We start from the raw sequence: 9638 nt of genomic DNA, 5'->3' as shown, positions 1-9638 counted from the left end.
TTTTCCCAGCAGAAGAAAGCAATCTAGGATTACTAATGGAAGTTATTTGAACTGAGGTGAGCTTCCTAAGCCATCTTCCTGTTACTGCATTGCGTTAAAAATACACAGAGAACATTGAAATCAGTAATTTCTGTGTCCTTTGAAAGGAGACAGTCACTTAATTTAGATGCTGTGGTGCACAGACACAGCTCCATGCTGGCTCTGCCAGGGAGATTACAGGGTAGTAGATTGCTGTGCAGCAGGGAATGACTGATGGAAAGCACCTCCTCACAGGTGGCTCAGGGCACGTCTTGCTGGTTACACAGAGAGTTGTTCACCGACTTCAGCTAAGCAAGTGGGAGCTTTCTACTTCAGATGTGATACATTCTGCTTTAACTTTATGCACAATTTAAAAGTGGAAGTGGGTAGCAAGGGTGAAAGCTTTTTACATACACTCAATCCTTCTGAGAGGCGATGTTAAGCACGTTACACAACAACTCAGTGAAGCAGAGTAACTGCGCTGGCAGTAAATGAGAGTGTCACAATGATTTCTTTGAAGTCCTGCAGAGACAATTTAACATCATTTTGGTGACAATGTATCAAGAACACACAGGAATTCATTCTAGTCTCCGCATAACTTTTATTTACTTATTGCTGTCAATATGCACAGTAAAGGAAGACCTGATGTGGCTACCTCCTGCATACAGTATTTCTGAAGAGTCACATATTGTGGCTTTGATGGTAATAGAATAAAAATGCTGTATTCACAGGCCATCGTTTTCCTAACTGCCTGAATTACAGATGCATTCCCTAGCTATCCTTTATTCTGTCCCTTCCAGCATCACCTAATATAGACCATGTAACTGGAAAATAGCCAGAGATAATTTGAAAACAGCATAAAGGAAAAAAAAAAAAACATTTCTGTATCGCTTTATCACAGCCCTTCAGCCTTGTAGGAGCAAGAATTCATTTGTGACTTTCTAGCATATAAACATAAGCAGATAAACCAGAGAAGGATCAGGTATGCTAAGGAAAGATGGGAACAATCTTCTCCTACCATATCACCTATTATCACAAAAACATTCTCCTTCAGAGCTGGATCCTCTAATTGGATGAAACCTCCCAATGCCTGGCAGAAGGATACTAGTCAGTAACTGACTAAAATGGGAACTACAGGCTGTGCTTTCAAAGCTTTTCCTCTGGTCACACTAGAGTGATTCCATCCAGGAGCACCACACTGTCACAGGATGCTCCTCCACCCAGCATTAACCCCTCTCCACTGGCTGGTAAGCCAAGGCTTGCTTCCCAGCCTCATCCTTGACTTACCCCTAGGAACAACACTAAATTGGTAGGGAATTATGTAGGTGGCCAGAAGCCAAAGGCTGTGAGTGGACACTGTCACAGTCTGACTGGGACAGTGGCAAGCAAATACCTGTGTGTCACTGGACATACATAATACCCAGGAGTCCTGATGCCATGAAAGGTACATTAAATCTGCACTTTACCCTAACCTCGATCTGTACTTCTGCTGCTTACTTTACTCACTTTTGTATTTTCAATTTCTTTATTTCCCAATTAATATGCAGGAGAAAACAGGGCATCACTCCGAGCGTGCTTATCCTGTGCTCTGTAAGCACCAGGCAGTGCTGCTTCTACAGCATGGGTAATTATTAACCAGCTACTTGCTTAAAATAGGTGGGGGAGGCTGCAAGGCGTTCCACAACAGAGTGACTCCTCCCCTGTACTCCTCTTCCACAGCCCTTACAGCTTGCCTGAAGTGGCACTGGACACTTTGTTGCTGGGCAGTCCTCACCCTCCTGCCCTCCAGCTTGTTTTACAGAGGTATTGAGGAAGCCATTAAAACTGAGTCAAAGGTTTCTTCCCACTGAGGAACAGATAGCCAATAGCTAACACCTTCCCTAGTTCTGACACAACTAGATGTCCCAGTGCAAAAAAATGTGCAAAGGTGGCCCTGGAATGTTCTGCCCACCATCAACACAACAGAACTCTCCCTTCAGCTTGCATCAATGCATTGAGTTACCTATAAGCTCTTCTTTGGGTCCTCCTTGGACCCAAATCCACAGCATCCTCCTGTTGTCTTCACCTTGTGTTGTTGCTGTTTGCTTGAAATGATGTAGCATCAAGACAAAAAGTTTGGCCCTGTGTTTGATACTTTTGGCTGTGCTTGGGAGGCTGGGACTGCTGCAGTCTTCAGGAAATTGAGGTTGTGCAGCGAGCCAACTCCTAGGGGGGATCAGGCAGAACAGGGTGAGCTGTGCTCAGCTGAGGAGATTACACTAGCTGGAACATAGGCTGCTAAAGGTTTCCTCAGAAGCAGTTGTGTTTGGCAGACAGACTAGACAGGGAAGGAGAGGAGAGGCACTTCCTAAGCTATGGTCTCTGGTTCACTTTAACACTGACTGTGGCATCTTGGCAAAACATGGTTTAATGTAAGCAGCTGAAGCAAACAGGTCTGGAGTGATCAGCAGAGGAGGTCTGCCAGGCTGCAGGGAGCACTCAAACTAAAGCAAAGCCAATAACTGAAGGGATTGCCTACACACAACTCTCCCCCAACTTCCCCACCAAATGCCAGATCTCCCTTCTGAGCCTAGTGCCCAAGGTTGTAACTTTTGCAGAGCTGAATGGCAGGTTGATCTCAGAAGCCCCCTCCCAAGAAGAGTCACTTTTTGTCCCCTGAAGCAGAATCCTTTTGTGACCTCATGATTTGATAGATAGTTTTCCTAAAGCGCTGGTCCCGGCTCAGTCTTTTGGCTGCTTCTTTCAGCTCTTCAATGTTTTCAGCTTCTGCATGTGAGAAGATGAAGGACTGTGACTGTTTCACTGAAACAAGAACAGCACAGAAAGGTAAGCACTCTCCATCAGGGACACAAACTGAAGGTAAAGCTTCACTAGAGTTTTCATGAGCCACGTGACCGACATGACTGAGCCTAACTCAGTCTGTGATTAGGCATTCTGATGAAGTCATATTTTAGTATGTTTTTTTAGGGGCCCAGGACCATCACAGAGGTTTAGCTTTCAACATATATAAAAAAATGGGCAACAAGTACACAGGCTCAGTACCTGCTCTCTGGGAAAGGAAGCTCCAAGTTGCACTGTGGCTCCATTCTACTGCTAAGGAACATGAAATACAAACAACATTTGCAGACTTTACTGCTCTGCCAGTCCCATGGGCACATATCTTCTCCTGCAGGATATAAAGTAGAAGGCTGCCTGATACCTACTGTCATTCCAGGAAGCACTGGTTCTCCGGCAGCGGAAGCGGCAACTCTTTATGCGGCGAGTGGCAGCCTTGTGGATGTACACGGAGTTCTTCATGATCACAGGCATCTTGGCCTCCAGCTCAGCATTGCGGATGCACTCTTCAAAGAACTCTGGGAAGAGAACACCACTGTTACAGTGATGGGACAGACACTCCAAACAATGAACCAGTCACAAGGGACTGCACTCATTGATGGGCTGAGCCAGGTAATGATGACCTTCATGAACAACAATCCGTAAAGCTCCAGAATATCATCAGAAAAAACGTTTTGGATGACTAACTTACTTCTCAAGTTACTGACATCTGCTTTCATCTTCTTCTCTTTCTCCTTGTTGCAATTCAGAGAATTTAAGCCTTGCTCCAAGCTCTGCAACGCTTCCTCAGCCTCTCTCAGTCTCTTCTCCAGATCCATGCGTACCTTCACTTCAGCCTGAGGAAGAAAATAAGAATTGCTGGAAAACAGCTTGTTTCTCAGTAAACATCCTGGTAACTCACAAGGTCTGTGAGGGACTTGCCATGGATGAAAATGAAAAGACAACAGTGATGGAAATCCTTAGAAATATTGCAAGACAATATAAAGTTGTTTCTCATGTCTTCAGACAGAATCTGAAGTCTAGACTATTGTAGTAATTTTCCTTTACTCTGACTTCATTTTTCACAGTTTTCCTCCCATTGCATAAACCATATGGAATCAGAGATGGTATTTCAATACATGAATTTGTGCTAATGCAAGTACTTGCAGCTTAGCAGGAACAGAAGGACATCAATCCAGCTGAGACAGACTTGACATAAAGGCAGTCAATTCCCACAAAGGGATGTACAGTGCTTAGTTTCAGAAACAAAACACAAGAAAAGTTAGAAATACTATACTAGTTTAGCAAATGAGAAAGACTACACAGCTTAGGTCAACTTAGCTTTAGTCTGGCCAAGTAGAAAGTTACAAGATAAGAAAATATTGGAGGTGCAGGAAAAAATAACTCAGGGTTTTTTTTTTTTTTTTACAAAATATTTGTAAAAGGAGTTTGAGTGCCAAACAGCCCATTATTTACATAACCTTTACATTATTTAGGTTGAAATAAAATACCATACTTTGTCCAGTTACCTTTGCATAGATTAATGTATTGTCTGTTACGAAGAAGGGCTGGTCCCTCAGCTGAATTCCTCTGCTTTTGAAACCAAGTTCTTGCAGAGGTTACTGAAGATTTAAAAGTCTTAAGGTTGGTTTTCTGAGCACAAGTGAGGAGGGAAGATGTCTGCTCAGTTCTGCAACATCCATATTAGCATTTCTTTGAAATCACCTTTATTCTTGATTGTGTCTACTTTCCTCTTTTACTTTTTTTCTTTCCCTTCATCTATGGATTATGCTTTCACAGTAACAAATTAAAATACTTGTACTGAATGGATTAATTAGGCTTCAGGATATGAAAATAAACAGTAGTACTACATAGATATAAGATAGCAATTTCATGTGTTACCATGATATCATAGTGCTTTGGGTAGGAAGAGACCTTAAAGATCATCTCATTCCAACCCCTCGCCCACGGGGAGGGATAATTTTCACTAGACCAGGTTTCTCAGAGCACCATCCAACCCAGTCCTGAGCACTTCCAGGATGGAATATCCACAACTTCTCTAAGCAATTTGTTTCAATGCCTTACCACCCTCACAGTAAAGAATTTCTTTCTAATCTAAACCTCTCCTCTTTCAGATCGAAGCCAATCTCACCTGTGCTATCACTACATGTCCTTGTAAAAGTTCCTATAAAAATTTCCTTCTCAAAGCCTTCTCTTCCCTAGGCCAAACAGCCCCAACTCTCTCAGCCTGTCTTCACAGGAGAGGTGCTCCAGCCCTCCAAGCACCTTGGTGGTCCTCCTCTGGGCTCACTCCAACAGGTCGATATCCTTCCAGAGCTGGATGCAGCACTGCAGGTGGGGTCTCACCAGAGTGGAGCAGAGGGACAGAATCACCTCCCTCGCCCTGCCTGCTACTCTGCTTTGGATGCAGGCCAGGATACAGTTGGCAATATGAACCACAGCTAATGAAGATTTATAACCAAAATGTGAAAACTAAATAAAACCAAAAGTTTGACTTGATAGGGAATGAACTGAAAGAGAAAATGGAAGCACTCTGAGCCCAGGGACAGCAATATGTGACATATGCAGGGGATACCTTGAGGTCTCTCTCTGCCTGCTGTTTCTCTGCAGTCAGCTCCGAGAGCGAGTTCTGCAGCGCTTGCGACTGGGAAGAGTAAAACTCCCGCTCCTCCTCCAGTGCTCGAGACCGCTCCTCATTCTCCTTCATCCTGGTGCATGGCACAGCAAACAAAGATGACCATTCCCACCCCAACACAACTCACAGGAAGGAAAGGAGCTCAGTGTCACAATGGGGCATGCTCAACTACCTGACTGCCCAGAGCAAAGAGACACTAACAGGAGCACTGTGTGCTCCATTCCAATAACACAGGCATTGCTGGAGAAAGCCAGCTGGACGGTTCTTGAATGGAGCAGTCTCAACTCCCAGATGAGGCCCAGGAGCACCAAACGCTCCTTATGGACAGGCCATGAACACCTTCACATGCCCAAGTCCTGGTTTGAAAGGAGCAGGCCCAACAGGGACCAAGTTCAGCTGCCCTGCCTCACTCTGTCTCCTTTGAAGGATTTGCAACCTGAACTCCTGCCACTGGAACCAGACAAGCTTCCAGACTTGTCTGGTGCTGGCAACCAAAAAGCAAGTCAGCAGACAGTCACATCATTTGGCACCACTAAGCCTGAGCAGAAGTGTCCTCTTTCCCCACTTCACCTTTTCTCTGCCAGGAGTTTTTCCTGCAGAAGTTGCTGCATCTTCTCTTCAATCTGTCGCAGGCTGCAGTGCAGCCCCCACATGGGGCTTTGCTCCTTGCTGGGGCTGGTTGGAGGTGGGACCTGGCTCTCATTTTCTTCCAGCATCTCCAGCATTTGTTGTTTTTCCAGGGAGAGCTCCTTGAAGAAGGACAAGAGATTGTGAGTATCAGCCAAGTCTAGCGTTTCTGCTCCTGTTCCTGCCTGGTTCTTCCTTACTGAGTGCCTCCATCCTTACATCCACATGCCTCATTCAGGTAAACACAGGAACAACAAAATTTGGGTTTCATTTCATACCTGCTTCACGGGGAGCAAGCCTCCAATGCAGCCTTCACTACGAAGGGGTAAACCAGCAGCCTCCTTTGATGTGATATGCTAGTAAGGACACAACTCAGGGACTGGAACCTTGTGCTTCCCTGGTGCATCACAGATGCAGGCAGCTTCTCTGCCTTCCCTGCTCCGCTTGCTCCTTAGTGGGAGCTGGAGGCACCCCCTCCGTGGCACTTCTAACTGTGGGCAATGGGACACATCAATCACACTGCTTGCCTCTGAAGTGTTCAATGTGCAATTAGGGCAGGAATGGTATTTCCATAGCTTTCCAGTTCTTTTTTTTCATAACTGAGGGCAAGGAGAAGAGCTCAAAGGGACAGATTTTTGGACAAACTTGCAGGATCTGACACAAACATTAAAGATGACCTTGCAGCTTCAGAATGCCAACTGTGTGGAAATGTCACAAAAAATATATATTTAGAAAAGACACTTTCCACAAATCCACCAGTAAGGAAAGATTTTAATACATCAAGACTCTGTTTCCTAGATTCCCATGTGGTACATGATTTCCTAGGGAATCATGCTCCCTTCTGTGAACAAAGAATGCCCCTCTGCTGCTTCAAATTCCTCTAGAAGGTAGGGAGGTGCAGTTAAAAAAAAAGCTCATCACAGACTTACAGTTATGTTAGCTGGAAGGGGCCTTCCAGTAGGCTCCTGCCCAGCTTGCTGTTCAGAGCCAGTCTGTCAGCACAGCACTATATGATCAGCTGTGGCTGTTTACAGTCTGAAAACAGCCCACAATGAAGGTTCCTCAGCCTCTCTGACTGCCTGCCTGCCCATCTGATGAAAATTCTCTCTCTACTGTTCCACCTAAGCTTCCTAAATGACAGCTTATCCTGGTTATTGTCCTACCATCATACCACCTGGTCCTGCTGAGAAAATCTTGGTTCAGTTGTGCTCTGTGTCATTTCTCCTCCTTTTCTGCAGGGGATTTTGCTGTTCATATCAGCTACCAAATGAACCTGTTCATCTGTGCAGCACCTCAACTCTGGCCTTAGCAGGGCTTGGATTCATTCCGTGTGACAGCATTGCTTTCAGGCCAAAATGCTGTCACTCAGAGGGGAGGAGCGGTCACTCACCTCTAGGGTGTTCTGTAAGGACTCTGTCAAGCTTCGCAACTCTTTCTTCTCTTCCTCCACTCCTTTAAGGGAGCGGGCTGTGAGCTCCAACTCCCTAAAGAAGCAAAAAAGGTGACAGCTATTGCAGGGGAACGATAGCCCCACAGACTGCGCCCAGGCTATGCGGGCTGTCGGTCTCCTGGTGCAGGATCTGCAACCATCAGTAGGTATAGCCAGTCCTGGAGAGTCAGGAGTTTGCCAGGAAGCATCACATCCTGCCTTGGAGATACTACAGGTGTCCAGGAACTTCACTGTGCCTCCTGATCATCAAACCCAACCCAACAGTTACTGCACTTCTCCAGCAAGGGCAGAGCCATGGTTGCAACTGAAAGAGCTCAGACAGGGCAGTCACATCTAAGCAGAGCCTATGAGAACAAAAATGGTTTACAAAATCACACTGGCTTTTCTGAGATGTTACTTAGGGAGAAAAAAAGAAGAAGAAAAAAGAGCGATAGCAAAAAATGCCCTTTCAACATGTGGGGCAAAGCACTTTGAGCCTTCTATTTCTAAGTACATTTGCTGATAATATTTTGCATAGTTAACTTTAAAAATGACAAAACTAATCTTGGTGAGGCAACATCATCATACATCCATTGTCATTCTGCTGATGGTGGAAAACCAGATCCAGGTGTCTGGATAGTCGCTCAGTCAGCCGAACTAATTGCCTCTGAAATCTTCTCTTGCACCGGTCCATTACCATGCTACCCCAACTAATCTGGGGGTTGCTTGTGTCCTAGCACTTTGAAATTAAATTGCTGGAGGCCTGAGTGCAAAATGAAGCTAAGCTGTATTCTGTTGGCCACAAGCAATAGCAAATGCAGGTAAAGAGCCCACAGCCATTCCCGTTTTGGTCAATGCAGCATCTCCTTACAGATGCACAAACCAGGTGGATTTTACAGACTGTTTGGATTCAGCACCACAGTGGTACTTTGCCTGGTGTGGGAGCTGTGTCCTTTCCCTGCCCTGCTGCCGTACCGTCTGATCTCCTCCTGCTCCAGCCGCAGCTCCCGCACCACCTCTTCAAAACGCTGCTTCTCTGCTTCCAGGATCTGGTTCAGACGCTCGAGTTCCTGCTCCGAAAGAGAAGACAGGAATGTATTCTGCCAACACAGTTAGGAGAGGCTTCCCTGTCCACAATGCCTGGGACTTGTAACACGGCATTTAACCCAAGCTGTGTAGAGCTACAGGGTGTCTGACTCCACCACACTTTTGTCTAGGGGCAATTAGAAGGATTTGAGGTTGCCTGAGGATTTTTCAGACATCCAGATGTCCCAGCCAGGTTACCAAGTACCTGGAAATCTCAGACATGCTCCCTGCAGAGGTCAGCTCAGCCACATATATACAGAAGGTTCAAAACTCCCTGGGAATGCTGGGCTTACTTATTTGTACTACTTTCAGGCACCCACCTATACAGATACAGAAAAGCCAGACAGCCCCAGAATGCAGCAGCCACAGAATCTCTGTGCCTGAAGTGTGATACTTCTACCAGCTCAGCCTTTCTTCTCACCCCCACTGGGGCAGGAAAACACAAACCATTCAGTTACAGCTTTGCACAGTTTAATCAGCCTGTCATTATCTTTGTGCTGATAAAATCAAAATTCAGCAAGGGTCCCTCTCATGGTCAGGTCCCCTTGCAGCCACAGTTGCTGTGCAGAACTCCTGCTACAGGCCCATGCCAGTCACAAAAGAGTGCTGGCACTGGATAAATTCAAAATAAGACTCTTGCTCCATGGTGCAGGTACACAGTTCGAGCTGCTTTCCCAGCATACTATTCTGAAGCCTTCAGGCTCCCAGAGGATCAAACCACAGTTCAATGAATTCTGCATTCAGTCCTTCACAGCACCAAACTCCTTCAAACTAACCCAGCCCCATCTCCTCTTTGTAGGCAATGGAGTTACTGGGCATGGCTTTGGAAGAGCAGAGATTTGTTCCAAGATATTCAGACAAGGTCATTTCCCCCCCGTGGCTGTGGGCTGTGCAGCAGTCTACCTCACCAGAGGGAGATGTCCCTCCGCAAAGGCAAAAGGAGCTTAGCCCTAAGCAAGTATCCAAACCACTTTTGGATTTTAGCTCTCCAGAAATGTATGCAAGAAA

The 9638-nt window shown here is 45.8% G+C and overlaps 1 protein-coding gene across 7 annotated transcripts in view; it reads right to left on the bottom strand.

Moving 5' to 3' along the window:
- Positions 1 to 599: 599 nt before the first annotated feature.
- Positions 600 to 9638, bottom strand: part of PLEKHD1 (pleckstrin homology and coiled-coil domain containing D1) — a 30385-nt gene continuing 21346 nt past the window's right edge. For all 7 annotated transcript variants that reach the window (XM_068193238.1, XM_068193239.1, XM_068193240.1 and 4 more), the window contains 7 exons: positions 8520 to 8614; positions 7506 to 7599; positions 6059 to 6237; positions 5429 to 5561; positions 3545 to 3689; positions 3222 to 3371; positions 600 to 2820 (listed from right to left, as the gene is read on the bottom strand). In XM_068193238.1, coding sequence (XP_068049339.1) covers positions 2660 to 2820; positions 3222 to 3371; positions 3545 to 3689; positions 5429 to 5561; positions 6059 to 6237; positions 7506 to 7599; positions 8520 to 8614 — 957 coding nt within the window. In that variant the 3' untranslated portion in view covers positions 600 to 2659. The remainder of the gene's footprint in view (positions 2821 to 3221; positions 3372 to 3544; positions 3690 to 5428; positions 5562 to 6058; positions 6238 to 7505; positions 7600 to 8519; positions 8615 to 9638) is intronic.

The sequence above is a fragment of the Anomalospiza imberbis genome, chromosome 6, assembly GCF_031753505.1.
Source record: "Anomalospiza imberbis isolate Cuckoo-Finch-1a 21T00152 chromosome 6, ASM3175350v1, whole genome shotgun sequence".
NCBI lineage: Eukaryota > Metazoa > Chordata > Aves > Passeriformes > Viduidae > Anomalospiza > Anomalospiza imberbis.
The sequence above is the reverse complement of the archived record's forward strand: the minus strand, read 5'-3'. Positions and strand labels throughout refer to the sequence as shown.